General features: G+C 32.1%; 1 protein-coding gene across 4 annotated transcripts in view; it reads left to right on the top strand.

Annotated features, from left to right (window-relative positions):
- Positions 1 to 18131, top strand: part of Bmcp (uncoupling protein Bmcp mitochondrial) — an 87575-nt gene that overhangs the window by 44286 nt on the left and 25158 nt on the right. For all 4 annotated transcript variants that reach the window (XM_035352731.2, XM_085819438.1, XM_035352730.2 and 1 more), the window contains exons 2-3: positions 4358 to 4529; positions 9872 to 10019. In XM_035352731.2, the coding sequence (XP_035208622.1) occupies positions 4466 to 4529; positions 9872 to 10019 (212 nt within the window). In that variant the 5' untranslated portion in view covers positions 4358 to 4465. The remainder of the gene's footprint in view (positions 1 to 4357; positions 4530 to 9871; positions 10020 to 18131) is intronic.

Here is an 18131-nt window from a genome sequence, read left to right as displayed (position 1 = left end):
ATTATGAAACAAAAATTAAAGAAAATAGATCATGTTGAAAGATGTTGAGATCATAGATCATGGTGAAAAATTGCTTTTGATCTGAATAGCAAAAAGACATTTATTTACACTATCTTGTGCTGTGTTTCATTTACAGTGTCTCACAAAAGTGATGGGACACTTATGCTTTACAAAAGGAAACTGTAGTAAAATAAAATAAAAGAACATGTAAAAATTTTTTGTGGACGTGTTTCATACTTAAATTTAGTAACAATTATTACATAACATACATTTTCTCAAAATATTAAAATATTAATTTAATAAAAATACAATTGTTTAGAACGGAGCAAAAAATGGCTCGCATAAGTGATGGGACACTTACTTTTCCATCAAATATTTATCCAAAAATTTTACGTTTTAAAAGGTTTTAATATTTTGTTGGATTTCCTTTTACTTTTAAAACATGATTTAATCTTCTTGGGATGGATTCGACTAATTTTTTTGGGGAGTGATTTTACCCCATTCTTCTTGAAGCACTGATTTTAATTGTTGTTTTGAAGAAATGGTGTGTTTGCGAATTCTTGATTCCAATTTTTGCCAAATATACTCTATGGGATTTAAGTCTGGAGATTGTGGTGGTGTTTTTATTATTTCAGGACAGTTATACAGCAGCCAGAGTCTAACGTTCAAAACAGTGTGCTTGGAGTCATTGTCCTGGTAGAATTTAAAATCGTTATGAAGGTTCAATTTTCGTGCTGAAGATTTCAAATTTTGATTTAAAATGTCAATATACTTGTACTGATCCATTATACTGTCAATAACAACAAGATTACCAACTCCAGTGGACGACATACACCCCCATACCATAACTCCTCCTTCACCATGTTTTACTGTTGGCACCAAGTTCTGTTTGCAAAATTCTTCCCTGGGTTTTCTCCACATCAAGATTCTACCGTCAGAACCAAATATATTAAATTTACTCTCATCAGCAAATATAACTTCATTCAAGTAATCAGAATTCTTATTTATGTTGGATTTTGTGAAAGCCAGTCGGAGCTTTCTATTCTTTTCACTTACGAAGAATTTTTTCCTGGCTGCTCTACAGGAATATATCCAGCAGATCGAATTACTCTTCAAATAGTCTCAGGATTAACAATTACTCTATAATGCTTGTAAATCAGCAGCAACTTTAGGAGCACTCATTCTTGGATTTTTTTTTAATATTTCGAAAGATAATTTGCTTTGTTCCATTGGATAGCTTTGATGGTCGGTCAGGTCTTCTTTTATCCTGAATCATATGATTCTTTTTATATCGTTTAACCTTTTAACTGTCATGCCCGAGATAATCTCAGGCACAGCACTAGTGTTCGAAAATGTCACGCCCGAGTATTACTCGGGGTAATTTTTTTTTGAGTGCATCGTATTGTTATACCCAAATATATATCGGAAGACGTTTATTTCGGCTTCATCTCTTTGTCAAACCCGACTGTATCTCGGGAAAAATTAATGTGCGCTCAGTTCAATAGATGACAGCACTTTACTGAAGATTTCAAAGGTTAGAGGTTATTTGGTTCAAGGTGCATGGGATCTTTTTGTTGTAAAATAGCGTCCAGTTCTATGAAACGTTATATAGATGATTTAGGTTCTTCAACCGAAGATGAAGGATGTGTGTTTGATGAGCAGTATTCATGATACTTCCATGGTGAGCCTCAAAAATAAAAAATGGAGATATACTCAAGCCAAAGATTGTTTCTAATTACAGTCTAACTATGGGTGTAGATCGCTGTGATCAGGAAATATCCTTTCATCCAACAATCCGAAAACATCAGATAAAATATTATAAAAAGATACTTTAACATTTACTAGACAAGGTACTCTGGAACTCATATTTGCTCTATAAAAATGTAGTTGGGAAATGTATTACATTTTTAGAATTTCGAATCCAAGTTGTAGAAGAGCTTTTACATAAATATGATGATGCAGCTTCTGGACAAAAGAATGTTGGCAGACCACCTACAATAGATAACCCTGCCCGTCTTACTGAACGACATTTTATATCCCATTTTCCTCCTATTCCTGCGAAACGTGAGCCTACAAGATAGTGCAAAGTGTGTTGTTCGAAAAAGGATAAAAATGGGGAAAAGATAAGGAAGGAATCACGATTCTGGTGTAGTGATTGTGGAGTTGGTTTGTGCTTGGAAAAGTGTTTCCAGTTGTACCACATAAGACTGAATTACTGAACTACTAATAGGTATTCACTTATATTTATTTATGTTTTAGAAAATAGTTAATTTTTTTTTCATTTTTAGAAAATAATGCTCCACTAGAAGCGAACTTTGCAACTGCCATGTTGAGTGACAGCTGCCTGAAAGAAAATAGGCAGTGGCTACAAAACTTTAAAAAATTTTACCCATGTTTGTCAAAATATCAATTTTTAACTACTTAAGTATATTTTATTTTGTACTAAACATTTGGTTTTTGCAATAAAAAAATTTGACAATTTGTGTACCCAAATCATCAAAATAACTTGACAGTTAAAGGGTTAATGATATTGAAAACTGTTGAATGACTCAAGTTAACTGTTTCAGCAGTTTCTCTAATAGATTTCTACATTCAATATGCAAATTAATAACTAATTTTCGAATTTCAGGCAAAGTTTCAGTTAATCTTTGGATTATGGTAACTTGGAATTTTTTGGCGAAAATTTGGTGACCAACCTTGCTACAGCAACCTGCTAGTTTTTGTTTGGACTCCATTTTGTTTTCACGAAGTAAAGGCATTTTTTTTTTTAATCAACATTTTTTTCCAACAATCTGCTAGCCGAATAACGCTTATGCTAGAACTTTTATGGAACAAAAGTGCTTAATCATGACGAAGATAAGTGCGAAATTGGGACAAAGTGCAGAATCGCCTACTGCTTGCCGCGTTTTTAAGAATTGCACATACACGGTATCATCCATGTGCATGTCGACCTATTTTCACTTAAAAAAACATCCCAGAAATGCACAAAAATGGCATTGCGCACTCTTTTAACTTTATCCATGTACACAGCTAAAGTCCTAGCTAGTAACCTTTATCGCCTTACCAAACTCTCGCCAAACTACCTGTTACCATATTCCAAAGATTAGCCAAAGTTTCTTTTCGTTTAGCATTCATAGCTGCACAGAGCTAAAAAACACAAAAATTCCAAAACAAACTGGAGAGAAATACTGCAGACGATTTAAATTATTGCCAATTGCTTTTGAGTAAAAATAAAAACCCCAAAAAATATTTTTATTGTAGTACATAGCAGTATCTAATGGTGTCCCATCACTTATGTGAGCTATTTTTTGCGACGTTTTAAACAATTGTATTTTTATTAAATTAATATTTTAATATTTTGAGAAAATGTATGTTATATAATAATTGTTACTAAATTTAAGTATGAAACACACACACAAAAAATTTTTACATGTTTTTTAATTTATTTTATTACAGTTTCCTTTTGTAAAGCACAAGTGTCCCATCACTTTTGTGAGACACTGTATGTACAGTATATATTTCACTCACTGTTTTTGTCTTTTAGTATGAGATAATGTTATAATAACAATAGGATTTTTTATAAGAATGGGTTAATTATTTTCCCTTTATTTATAATAAAGTTTGTTTTGTGTATGTCCAGGGATTTCAAATGGATTAATGACATATCCTGAGGTACCATTTTTTTTCTAAGGTGAAATAAAATATTTTGTACACATCACGTGCATTTTAATGACTTTAATTAAATAATAATTTAATGTTACAGCTTAAGCTTGCTAAAAGTAACTCGATTTTATATGGTGTTTACTCTTCGTGTGTGGATAATATATTCTGTGTTATGGTAGTGATTTTTGATAATAGGCTGAAATAAGAGATCTCAGATAGGTGCAGAATTTCTGAGTTAGTTTCAAGACTTAAGTAAAAAAGTCTTGTAATATAATAAATGTGTATTTAGTAGAAATCAATGAATAGAATTGTTATTTGAAATTCATCGTTTTTGTAAGTTATGAAGTATTGACTACTTTGATAGGTTAATCATTGAAAATGCTAATACTATTCTATAAGAAGGTTAAAAAATAAGCACAATTTGATTAAAGTGGCAATTTAATATTAACTACAGATTATATCATCTACAGTAATGTTTTCTTCGTGTTATTTTATTTTACTGCTAGAACTCTGTTGATTTAAGAAAGTTGGTATGTAACTTTTATATTAGGAATTATCACTATAAGTAATGAGTATGGTTGTTTAATAAAACTTAGTTTTATGTGAAGTTACATAAGCTCATTGTAAATCACCCTGGTCTTTTTATCATATATAATTTAGTTTTTTCTTTTAATATATATTATTTTCTTTATAGGAATTGTGTTTATTTAAGTCACAAATATATTTCCATAAGAACAAATTTTTGGGGTGTTTCAAATCATCAGACCTCAGCATTCAAACTATAATTGTGTGGTATTGAACAATGGTCAATAGAGATTGGAGACCATTTGCATATGGAGGACTTGCATCAATTGCTGCAGAATTTGGTAAGTTATTTGCTTTGAAGATATGTTTTTATTTGTGTAAGTAAAATGCAAGCATTTGAAAATATGTAATAAATATTTTGGCTAATCCTTGGAATATGGTAACAGTTAGTTTGGCGACATTTTGGTAGGCGATAAAAGTTACTACCTAGGACTTTGGGAATAATGTGAGAAGTACTCAGTTCCGATTACGCATTATTTTGTGTGAGGGAAATGAGAGATCATGAGATATGTCATGTGACATTAATGGTCGAATTACAGTTCTTTAATCGGAAAAGGGGGGAAATCTGGAAAAAATCTGGAAATTTTGTATTTAGCTTCATTCTGTGTTGTGTGAAACAGTGTTGGTTAATTTTTGGATCTCATGGCCCTATCTAAAGCGAATTCGAAATGGGTATTTAGTGGGATTGAAAGGGGTAGTAATAAGTGTTTTTTTTAAGGTTGTGTGAGATAGAAGTAAAGATTGCTTATTAAGTTTTATTAAGCAGTATATTCTACCTGGTACAATAATATCTGATTGCTGGAAGTCCTATGTCTGTTTGGAGGATGAAGATTTTCAACATCTTGCTGTGAACCATAAGTATGATTTTAAAGATCCTGAAACAGGCGCACATACGATTGCTTTTTATTTAGTGGAGGAAATAAGAAAAGTTTATCCGCCACGTAATAAAGATTCTGAAGAAGATTAGGTAAGTTAGTATTTTTAATTATTTGAGGATATTATTATATTTATGCATTGTTCTAAATGTAAGGAGTAAATAAATTAATATGGTATTATTGGAAAATTGTTATTAGCAATGATTTAGTTTAAAGTAATTAGAAATGTAAGCTAATTTTTATTAATTTAATGTATGTGCTTATTTATATTTTAAGTAGTGTTTTTAATTTAATTATATTTTAATTAAATTAATTATTTATTTTGTGATTTATTTTGTAATTAATTATTTTGTGAATTATATGTTTGTAGCAATTTGGTATACGTTTCAGTGGAAGTAAACGTGCATGGAAATAATTTAAATATTTGACACTAAGTATTTGCAACCATTTTTAATGCTTGCATTATAAATTCATTGGTGACGTTTATAATAGATAATTTAGAGGTAAAATTTTTGGATATTTTATTTATTTTATACGTGCAAATGTTCATCCTTGGAAAGGTATATACTTTTTCGTGATCAGGTAATTTCGTATATGTCCTTTTTACCGAATTTAAAGATTCACAAAATTTTCATGCATTTTTGTGAAATTTTTCTAATTTATGAGAAAAAAGCAGTGTACATGGATATAGTGAAGAGTGTGCGCAATGCCTTCGTGAAGACAAAATGGTGGCGGGGGGGAAAAAAAATAGAGGGTTGCTGTAGCAGAGTTTGTCACCAAATTTTTGCCAAAAAATCACCAAGTTACCATAATCCAAAGATTAACCAAAATTTTTTAACAATGTAAAATGAAGGTGCATAGTGAAATGCAATTATCAGTTTTTTTTCGGGGGGGGGGTATTTGTTTCTAGCAAATTGTTATGGTTACAGAATTTAAAATTAAAATAGTTTAAAATGAGAAACAAAATAAAATCTTTATTACCTTGTCTTGAGATCTAATTTTAAAGTGAGAGAGGAGAGGGAAAGGAAGAGGAAGCTCTTATGAAACTGAACAATATTATAATGAATGCAGTCAAACGTCATTAATCCGGACTCGTCAGGACTTCGGCGATTTCGGATTATCGATTTTTCTGGATTATAGATCATCAGTTTAAATCTGGTAAGATGGCATGCAGAAATTATAAAAGTAAAAATATGAAACCGTAATTTATGAAATAAAGAACAATTATGATCTAAAGGGTATCAAAATTTACACAAAAAAAAAGCTTAATATTTATTTGTTTACTTTATTAAACATTTCTTTCAATGTAAGTTGTTTAAGTTGCTTCGTTTTTTTATGTGATAATACATTCTCTTTAATTCTATAAACAGACATAATTTCTTGTTCAGTTACAAAGTTCCGCTGTTCAAGTCCTATAATTGCTGTGTCTACTGACTAATTTGTCAATCGAAATTTTTTCGTTTTCAATAACCTCTGTCACTTTCTTCGCTATCGGAAGCGAATTATAATGACGAGGAATTTGATTTAAATCATATCAAAGACAGAGTACATCGAGATGAAATACTACATTTAGTAAGGAATTATAAGCCAAATAAAATAAAAACATCTGCCCTGAAGATAAGGATAGTGCTGACAGATCAACTTCCAATTCATTGCGCGCTGCAGTGTTAAAGATAAACAAAGTTTAGATAAACAAACGTTAAAGTTTAGTTAAACAAAGGATATGCCTTTATCCATTTTTTGTAGCAATTCCACTTTTTGTTTAATGAACTTCGAAACATACTTTCTCTTTGTAGATCCTTTACATATTAATAAATATATATGAGAAATTCTATTTGACATAATCAAAAGTTCAAGCTTACTTTTATAAGATTGCTCTAACAGTCTGCAAAAAATAATAAGCCGGATCAAATTCGAAGATTAAGGAACAACGCAATCTGCAACATTAACTGAAATAGATAATTAGATAATTTTAGCTTAGCTTATACCATCCGTTATACATTAAACGCACACTCGTAAACTTATTTTGCGCACGTGCGCAAACATATTTGCAGCCGTAAAGGTCTTACGCGCATGCGTCAAAGCTACGCATGCGCAAAACGTTTGCAGCTTTGAGGTCCGGATTATAGATCATTCCAGATTATGGGTGTCCGAATTAACGACTTTTGACTGTATCAGAAATACAAGTTTGAATTAGATGGTTTGTATTATAGAATTAGATGGTTTGTTGGAAATGAATAAAGGAATCTTGAAAATAGAATCAATCAGAAGTTAAACTTCAATGCAGATAATTCTAGGTATCAAGTTTTAAGTGAAAACAAGATCATATTTGTTCTAGATGAACACAAATTCAGTGAAAATGATTGTATTGAATTAATGAGCTTGACTCTTTGAGCCTCATTCTCAGTTTTCCTTCACTTTTACCAAATATACCTCTGAACTCGTCAATATATCTGTTCATATATTTATTTTCAGCCAACCTACAACTGGTATATCACTGCAAGTTTAAATTATTCTTGCAGTCTACTGAGATTCTGTAATTCTACACAAAGTCCTTTTTCTGTGAAAACAATGAGCATAGTCAATTGTATTACCTCAGTATCTAACTTCTTTCTATATAAATAGCTTTTTTAATAATTTCTACTCTGTATAATACAAATGTCATCTGTTCTTATCCTACCATCTGATATTTCCCGAATAATTCTGGCTTCGAAAAAGACTGTATCTCTTGCTATGGGAAATTCTGTAACCAGTGGGAACTTAATAGATTCAGTTTTTGTCCAGTTTCATGTGACAGACTTTTATTAACTTTTTCAAACCGGTTCAGAGCCTGCTAGCAGATCCTGCTATCCCAACCATTTCTTGCTTTCCTCTTGGGTGCAGGAGAAAATGACTCTCAAGCTTCTCTCCCAAAAACCCCTCGAATCTAAGCTTGTACCATTAGAATTAATGGCTAGTTTCATCAGTGCTTGCATGGCATCTAGCAGATACCCAGAACCTTCTATGACAGTTGCTGGTATATCTCCTATGGACAAACTCTCAGGGACTAAACTAAAGCCTGCATTATTTCCAAGCACTATTAAATATCCTATGTATGTTTCAGCATTACCTTAAATTGCCAAACTACTGGAACTTTTAAAACAGTTATATGACTCATCTTCTGACTACAATAATTACAGATGCAAGCTGAAGGTTTGAAATAAACATATTTATTAAATCTTTAACCTGACGGTTACTCAAAACTAAATGAATAACAGAAACTCAGTAGCCATTTTTTTTAGGAAATGTAAAACAAATGTTGAAGTCAAATTCAGTGTGAAATACAAAGTAACATGCCTAAATAAACTTTGACTCGGGATGTAAGCATTCACAAAGCAAATACAGTTTTCTGAAACTAAAAACAGTCAGTCAGTTGAGATATCACGGACACATAATCAGAGTAGCAGGTTAGCTCTTTCTTAAACTAAGATTCTTGTTCCTGTTGCCTCTAAATGACTAAATGATGTGCCATGAGCTGAGGCACATTAATGTTACTCCTCCTTCAGGCTGAAAGAGAGAAATAACAGACTCCTGCACATTAGTGTGCTATATTCATAATAAAACTTAAAGAAGTTTTTTTTTTTTTTTTTTTTAATCTATAAAAATAATTAGTCTTCCACTTCATGTCAAGTCCTTTACCTTGAGATTATTTTATCCATAATTAGTATGTAAATCTGCCTAAAGGGAGCAGTACATATTCAGTGACACAGATAAACTAATCAAGCTTTTATCTACGTCACTGTAAAATAATCTCAAGGTAACCAACCTGACTTAAAGTGAAAGATGAATTATTTTTATTGATTTTCTAAATTTATATCTAAAAAAATTCAATTGATTTTTTAAAAAATATTTTAAATTGTAGAAATATATTTATAGTCATCTTATGTAATGCACTGCTCAAATTAAACTTTAAATATTAATTTATCTTGAATTTTCTTTCTTTTCTTCTGGGACAGCATATGTAAATAAAATTTGAAAATGGGCCAAAGTATTATCAAAATTATATAACAGATGTTATTTACAATATAATTTTTAATCTTCTTTTGAGATGCCATTTTAGTCGTAATACTTACTAATGCCATAATAGTAATTAAGCCATTATGGTGGTTTAATTGGAAGAAACTTGACAATGTAAGACTTCAATTCGAGCCAAAAAATAACTTTTGATGCAGAAATTTTGGAAGGAACTTTGATTTTAAGTCTGATCATATTTTTCATGGAAGCATTTAAAAAGTTTTTTGTATCTGCCTCTCTGTCTTGTACAAAATCAAAAGAAAATTTATTTTGTTGAATAATGTGGTTCCAGATTATTTACTCTGCATAAGATGATGGCTGATTGCAATACTAGTGGTTTAAATTTATAATTTTTAAGACATCTTCCTATTATAAACTTTTGTTTTTTATCATGTATGTTGTTAATGAGAGTTAGATATTTTAATTTCATATAATGAAATGTAAGTGATCATTTATACATTGTCATTTATGAACTAAAATGTGATCGTTTTTTAATTAAATACCAAATCTGAACACTTGATGAATACTAAAATTGAAAAATACTAAGATTTGGTAAATACCAAAATTGAAAATGTGAGATTTAATTCAAATTCAAAATGTGATTGGAGTAATATATTGATTTTTGTGCTTTCTCTTATATAAAAATTCTGACTATACTTGAATATTTTAAAGATAATTCTTTGTTTCCTTTAAAGGAACTTTTCCCATCGACACTACAAAGACTCGCCTTCAAGTGCAAGGTCAAGTATCAGATGCCAGATTTAGGGAAGTTAAATATAAGGGCATGATTCATGCCCTTCTACGTATTTCTAAAGAAGAAGGCGTGAAAGCATTGTATTCTGGGTTAGTAACACTTTGTTATTATTATTTTTTTTAATCTTACTTTTTTTATTGAAGTTGTTTATATCTGATATTTTAATTTTTAAATTCAAGTTTATCTGTTAATTTTTAATTAAGGATGCAGAACAGGAATTGGAAAACTAAAGAAGTTCAGTAGTTTGGATAAATTAATAGAAAAATGAATTTAAACATGATTATCTAATAAAAAAATTTGATCCTTGTACAGATTATTAAATTAATATGCATTTTTTCTCTGCATTTCATTGAAACTTATTGAATTGAATTATGTCTACTTCGTCGATAACGCATAAACCACAATGGAATAAATGCATGCTTGTAATTTTAGATTTAAATGAATAGTTTTTGCTTGTGATAATACAGTGTAATTGTGATAATACAGTGCAATTTTAAATATCTAATTAGTTGGTAATTTCAGGAAAAGTTTAAAAGTTCTTCACTATCCCACAAACTTTTTTTATGCATGTTACATAATTTGTACTTAAAAGTAGATCTATATACCCAGGTGCTGATGTGCTAAAAAAGGAAAAGAGATGTAAAATATTGTGGGTCAAGTTCAGAATCACCCACTTATTTGGCGCATTATGTTTGGCACTTTTTACAAGAATAAGAATAATTGGATTTTTATCAATTTCTTTTGACTTTTTAAGTGAAAAATACATCGATATGTACATAAAAAAAGTCAAGGAAGTGCGCAATGCTGAATTTGTGCAATTCTCTGATGTTTTTTGAAGTGAAAATAAGTCGATGTGTACATGGATACTGTCTGTCTACAGTAAGAACAGTTCCCTCCAGCTCCACTCATCTTTTCTTAAGCCTTATATTATTACTATTAGCTATTTTTATTCTCGTTGTTATATCTTTTGTACTGGTATTTGTTTAAATTTGTTTCTATTTAGCTTGATTTTTGTACTGCTTTGTTAATCGCCAATTTTTTAAAATGCCCTTCCAGTTTAAGGAAAGGTCAACCTTTAAAGTCTCAGGCACGTCAAATCGTGTACAATGTCGCCGAATTTTGCACTTCTGAAGCTTTGGCGAACTCTTTAGTAGTTCCTCTTCCTCAAGTTTTGAAGAGAACATTGCAAGCTACTGGAGTATCAGAGTATACAATTAAAAAAAAATTAAGCACGAAGTATCAACAATGGGTGAAAATAAACTTCTAAATACACATGGAAAGAAACGTAAAAGCCCTGCTAATCATAAGTGTGAAATTGACGATTTTGACAAATGCGTTATATGGCAGACAATACAAGACTTTTACATCAAAGAAAAGAAAGTGCCATCTGTGCAGAAATTACTGCCTATCGAGGCAAAAAAATAGGCTTCCCGTGGCAAAGACTCTTTGTGCAAAGTTTTGTGTTCAATGAATTTTTGCTGGAAGAAATGCATTCTTATCAAAAGACCTCACATTATGTTTTGGAGGAACAATTATTTACACGAAATGAGGAAACTTGAGGCAAATTAACGCCACATAGTTTACATCGATGAAACATGGATTGACAGCAATTTAACTTTTAAGAAATGTTGGCAGCATGATACAGTTTTGGGCACACAGATAAATGTCAGTTAATAAAATAACTGATTGTTGTCCGTGCTGGCTCTTCCGCAGGATTTATTCCAGTTGCCCAACTTGTATATAAAGCATCAGCTCAAAGCAGGGATTACCATGGGCAAATCAACTATGGAAATATAAAAAAAAAAATGGGTGTTGAAAAAGCTTCTTCCAAATTTACGACCCCAAAGTGTGGTATGCATGGATAATGCCTTGTATCACACAAAAATTGAAGATCCGACACCCACAAAATATGCTACAAAGCAAACAATGGTAAATTGGCTGAAGAAGACGACGATATGCTGCAATTCCAAGATGCGAAAAGCAGAACTGTTTAACTTAATAGAATGCAATTGTCCTAAAAAAGTAATCTATAAAATTGACAACACCATAAAAGAAAATGGGCATCATGTTGTGCGTCAACCTTACCATTGTGATCTAAACGTAATTGAATATGTTTGGTCATCAGTTAAAAGACTGATCAGAAAAGGAATGTTATGGAATGGGGACTTAAGCTTGGAAAATTTGAAAAATTCAACACAAAAAGCTTTGGATGAAGTCACTTTTCAAGAATGGCAGATGCACTGCAACCACGTAGAAAAACTTGAAAATTCTAATTGGGACAAGGACGGACTTCTAGAAGAAATAGTGGATGAATTAATAATTCAAACTGGCAGCAGCGATTCTGATTCAGAAGAAACGGAATCTTGCGAAAGTGATTAAGACGACTTTTCAGATGTTATACCTCTATAAAAGTCCTCCACGAAGGCATCCTTCTTCTTCACCTGATAGCTCTCTCAAGTTATGACGATATTTCTAGGTTCAGTATTTACTTTGCCACTATGTAAATGAAAGACTACCAAAAGTAGGCAACAATGAGCCTTCGGCTGAGGCGAAATCCCCCTTGTGGATAATAAAGAACACTGCATGGTTGCTTCATTTCCCATTACTGTGTTCTTGGGGACCCACAAGCCATGGTATAATTTGCTTAAAATATAATTTTTAATCTTTAATGAAAATTAAATAAGTTTTGTTTTATTATGAAAATATTAACGCAAAATTACGTTAATGCAACAAAGCTCACTGCAGTTATAAAAGTCAATTTTGTATGATTATATAAATTTCGTATAATTTTAAATATAAAATAGGTAAATGAATAATTTAAGAGACCTTAATTTTGTTCTGATTTTAACATTTTATTATGTTACTAGCTATTACAGAGTCTATAAAAAGCAGCATAATACATAAATGGGCGCTGGTAATTAAGAGGCTCAGGAGCGGCTGATCGTTAAAGTCACTGAACACTGGTAGTTTGGCCTGAGGTTTTAATACTGTGAACAGGCTGCCTGCTTGGTAGTTTTCCCTATGTGTAACGTGTATAGAGCCAGTTTCCCTTAGCAAGCCCTCCACAAAGGCATCCCTCCTTTTAGGCATTTAACCCTGGAGGCTTTCCGTAATCATATAAACCAACCCAAACCACTTGTAATTAACCTTTTGAGGCTGGGGCTTTGGTAGCAGTAAAAGCTACCAAAGGATGGGGAATCTTGAACGAATGCTTTCCCCCCTTTAAGAAATCACCTCCTATTTGCAACAAAGATTCTTGTGTGTAGATTAATGGATTCTCAGAGGGATGCATATATGTCGCAAAAGGAAGACGACCTTTGAAAGAGATAAATCGTTAAAACCTTAGGGATATCAAAATTGACATTTCACCCCACTTTTCAGCCTGAAAAATGGGGGGAAAAGACATGGCCACTAAAGTGGACAACCCCATCTTTTCAAAGAGATGGCCACTATAATGGCCATCCCGTCTTCAAAAGGTTAAGGAAAAGGCAGTTTTAATTTTAATTCACCTTCGCTTCCTTTCGCCATTAAATTGACCAGCTTTTGGTTTAGTTTGAAGGTATGGGAAAAGAAGAAATGTTCGCAAAAAGTATTTATTGATAGCATGAATATGTAAATAAACGTTTTACTTTCAGATGATTCCATATACATTTAATGATGAAATTTTTATTCATTATTAAAGCAGAAGCAATAAACTAACAGAAAATTTTGAAATAAAAACATAGCAGAGTGTCATTTAAAGACTGAAGAAATTGCTTTGAATGTTCACAGTAGATTAGCCAGAGGGCAGAACTGTAAAAATTTAATTTATTTTACATTTTTGAAGTGCGTCTATACTATACTACAGAGAATGGGCAATCAAGTAGATTCTAAGATGTCATCTATGACATCTTAGAATATTTTGCAAGCAAACAAATAAACAAAAAAGAAACAAAATAATAACATGATTTTTTTAAATGTAATAATAATAAGCACGGATTTTTAAATTTATTTCCTTACAAGTTATTTTGATATATTTTTACTCATTGTACATCTAGAGGGATGGCAAATTCAGCGACTTGTACCTCACACGGCAAAATCAAAGACTGTTTCTTGACTGCAAAAGCTTTATCTACGCCATCGAATTTTCATTTTCGGAAATTGGATGTCGATGTCAACATAAAGGGTCAACGAGCATTTTATTTGAAACTAAAACAAAATGTGAATATCGCCAAATCATTTTTAAATACGCCAAGGTGGCAAACTGAGAAGTAAATCTTCAAGACACCCCTACGAAAAATGGGTCAGGGTCGTTTCTACGGCAACAGACAGCTGCAGACAAACTGACGAGAGCTGTTCTTACCATAGACAGACAGTACTGAGTTAGTGCAGTTCTTAAAACTGTGCCATGTAATGGGTGATTCTGCACTTTCCCCAATATTATTATGAAATGCCCAGCCGTGGGAAAATAGCTTTCCCCCAAAGTGGGTTTAGGCGAAATGGAAAAGAATGAAATAAAAGGAAATGGCAAGGGAAGGCAAGGTTGCCATATTTGGCGACAAAATTGACGATATGCCTTAGACAGATGGAGAACATTCTGGAACAAATTCTTACCGGTTTGGCCCAGAATGTTATCGAAGGCAAGTCAAAAAACTATATAAATAGCAGTTTAGTGTCGAGGTGTCTCGTCAGCGTACTGTGAGTTAGTGCATCGGTGAGGCTATCGAATATATCTTTTTGAAAACGATCGAACCGAGTCGGGAACTGTACTCTAATGCTTTATCCTGAAGCTGCCTTCACCGTTATAGCCTGAAGACTGTTGCTCAGAGTTGCCAACTCTCCCGATTTTCGACCGCTCTCCCGCCATCCCGATTTACAATATATTTCTCCCGACTTTTTCTTATTCTTAATATTTCTCACGATTTTTATGGAACTTGGCTTAATGCTTCGTTTTATGAACAAAAAAAAAAAAAAAGTGATTTTGGACGTCTGAAAGCAACTGAATTTTCTCTAGATTATATCTAAAATGAAACCTTGCGAATCAGATGAGAATTTCTGCTTTGTGATTGACAGCATACGTATCCAGCAACGTCGTTCTCCAGTTGTCCAATGGGCATCGAGCTCCACTGCGTGTCATCTGGCATATATTAGCCAATGAGCACAAAGCAAGCTCAAGGCCGTTGGCCGTTCTTTGGATGTTCTTTCGCTATTTCGTTTATCTTGTCCTGAGTTGTGTGAGTACTCGTGCCTTTAGGAAATAGTTTTAGAAATTATTGTCTTTATATGTTTGCGTCCTTTGGTCCTTAGATATGTCTGCGAGAAAGGTGAAATACTCGTGCACGTTTCAAAAATCGTACACAGTTGACTTTCCTTCCATTATTTCTTCAAGGACGTGTAATAAATTTGCGATGTGTACCATCTGTCGTTGCGATTTTTCGATTTCGCTTGGTGGAAGGGCAGATGTTCTCAAACATGTGCGTACACAAAAACACAAGGACAACATGAGTTGTTTTGAAAAAACGAAAAATTAAATTTTTCTTCGGAAACAAAAGACCAAAAAGTGATTAATGCAGAATGTCTGTTCTCTGCCTTTTTACTGGAGCACAACCTGCCACTGAATGCATCGGATCACGCTGCAGCTTTATTTAGAAAAATGTTTCCCGATAGTGAAATCGCTAAGAAATACTCAAGTGCAAGGACCAAAACAGGTGCAGTTGTTAAAGAAATGGGTTTGAAAAATAAATCTTCAGTTATTGATTGCATTAAAACAGCTCCGTTCTGCCTCTCTACGGATGGAAGCAATAATACCCATTCAAAACTGTATCCAATTGTTTTTTTTTTTAATCCAGAGTCTTCAGAAATTGAGTGCAGTTTACTTTCTGACCCCACTTTAGAAGGACATTCGACAGGCTTTAATATAGCACAGCTAATTATTAAAACTTTAAAATAAAATGCAGTCTCTCTGGATAATTGCTTAGCGCTTGGTGCCGATAATGCACCAGTAATGGTAGGCTTGAAGACTGGTGTTGCAGGCATCTTAAGAAAGGCAAATTCAGATTTGCAGATTATGAGGTGCACCTGTCACCTCTTAAATTTAGCAGCTGAAAAAGGGGCAGCTTCTTTACCATTAAATGTGGATGAACACATTGTTGATATTTATTATTATCTTGAAAGGAGTTCTAAAAGAAAGGAAAAATTGAAACAGTTCCAACAGCTGCATAATACTGAAATGAGAAAAATTTTGATTTTTTGTAATTCCTGCATCATTTAGCAATTCAACTGGCAGTTCTCAAAATAATACTGCAAAATATAAGCGTAAAGCTGATACAAATTTCTCTCTCTCTAAAAAAAAAAAAAATTACTTGTAAGTTTATCTTGTGAAGAACGAATATTTATGGTTTTTTTCTTCGGACCTTAACAAAGCTTTTTGCTTTTTTTTTACAATTCATTTTGCCATCATTCGATGTTCTGAACACAATTCTACAAAGCAGAATTCCATTAATTCATGTTTTGCAATCAATGATTTATGATCTGTTTAAAGACATTTTATCAAAGTTTGTAAAACCAGTCTGTGTTTTGTCTTGTAATTCTATATATGATGTGATTTATGGTGAAACAGAAAATCAGAAGGAAGATGAAGATTTGGTAATAGGAGCTGCAACTACAAAAGTAGTGGAAGAACTTTCAGAAGAAGACAAAAATAAGTTTTATGTTCATGTTAGAAGTTACTTCTGTCGAGTATGTGATTACATACTACATAAATTTCCAGTCAATGATGAAGTGATTTTGCATGCTAAAGTTGCTGATGTTTCTGCTCTAACAAATGCATCTTTTTTTGATATAAGGTACTTTTTGAACAGATTTCCTGTGTTACTTCGTTTAGTCATGAAAGATGATGATATTGATGTTGCTACTGATATACTGCAGTCGCAATTTTGCAGTTTACAATTAGAAAACTTGGATGAAGTTATAAAATCAGCTAGGATTGACACCCAGTGGAGGTTAATTGGAAAATTGTAAGGTGCTGATGGAATTTTAAAATATAGTGAACTCTCTAGAATTATGTTGGCCATCTTGACAGTTCCCCATAGTAATGCGGAGTGTGAGAGGATTTTCAGTGTTGTTGCGAAAACGAGGACTAAATTTAGACCTAATATTAGTGATGACACATTAGAAAAACTTTTATTAGCGAAAGCAGGCCTACGTGGCAATTGCTATGAACAAAATTATGAAATTTCTTTCTTAACGAGAGCAAAATCTGACACTGTCCATAACATTTGTATGAAAACTGATTAAAGTGCCTTTTTTTTTTTTTTTTTAAACGATGAAAGTAATAAAAATGTTTTTTATGTCTAAGGTATTTTTGTTTTGCTTGCATTTAAGACTTAGTAACTATTTAAAGTTAATTCATTATTAAAAACTATATTTTTATCATTTAAAAAGTCTTTTTAACATTGTGAAAAATCTCCTGATTTTTGAGTGTCATAGGTTGGCAAGTATGGTTGCTGATTGTTTCAGCATGTTTGTTGTGGTTTTGGACGATTTTAAATGTACTTTTAGAGCTGTCCTGAGTAACACTGGCTAATAAATTGTGGGTACTTTTCCATTTCGCGGGCATAAATCTCGCTAAGCAGACTTTATTGGCGACAGCATACAGTATATACATAAAAACTTTTAGTTCTAAGAATTTTTTATTTTGAAGGCATAAACATATTAATATGATTTAAAGTTTTGTAAAAAGCCAATAAATTTGTGAAAAGACATTAATTTACTATGCTTTCATGGTTCAACATCCTGATTCGTGTTTTTCTTATCACGTGACCCCAAGTAATCTGAAGTAAAAATATAATTCTCTCAGTAATTATCTACATTAATTTCAAGTTAAATCTTAATTTGGAATACAAGTTTAAATGCAAAAATTATTTCAATTCATACGAATAGCTTATTCAGAAATTATGTAAAACTACAGTGCTTTACTTTGCTAGTGCATTCTCATTAGAATTGATGAATTTAACCCTTAATTTTGCCTTGCCTATATTTTCGCCTTCGAGTGAGCGATGTGTTTGCATCCTAATTGACTTAATTACCGTGAATGGTCTTAGGTATAAAATTTAACTATCTTTTGTAAAAATTCTATGTAATTGTTTGCCAGTATTGAAAGAAACAATCAATCTGATAAGAAATGGCTATATAATCTGATAAGAAATTCTTTGAAAATGAAA

Source organism: Stegodyphus dumicola, chromosome 6 (assembly GCF_044657685.1).
Source record: "Stegodyphus dumicola isolate Sdum_Otavi_A_Nest chromosome 6, ASM4465768v1".
Classification (NCBI taxonomy): Eukaryota; Metazoa; Arthropoda; class Arachnida; order Araneae; family Eresidae; genus Stegodyphus; species Stegodyphus dumicola.
Note: the sequence above shows the minus strand (reverse complement) of the source record. Positions and strands in the feature narration are given on the sequence as shown.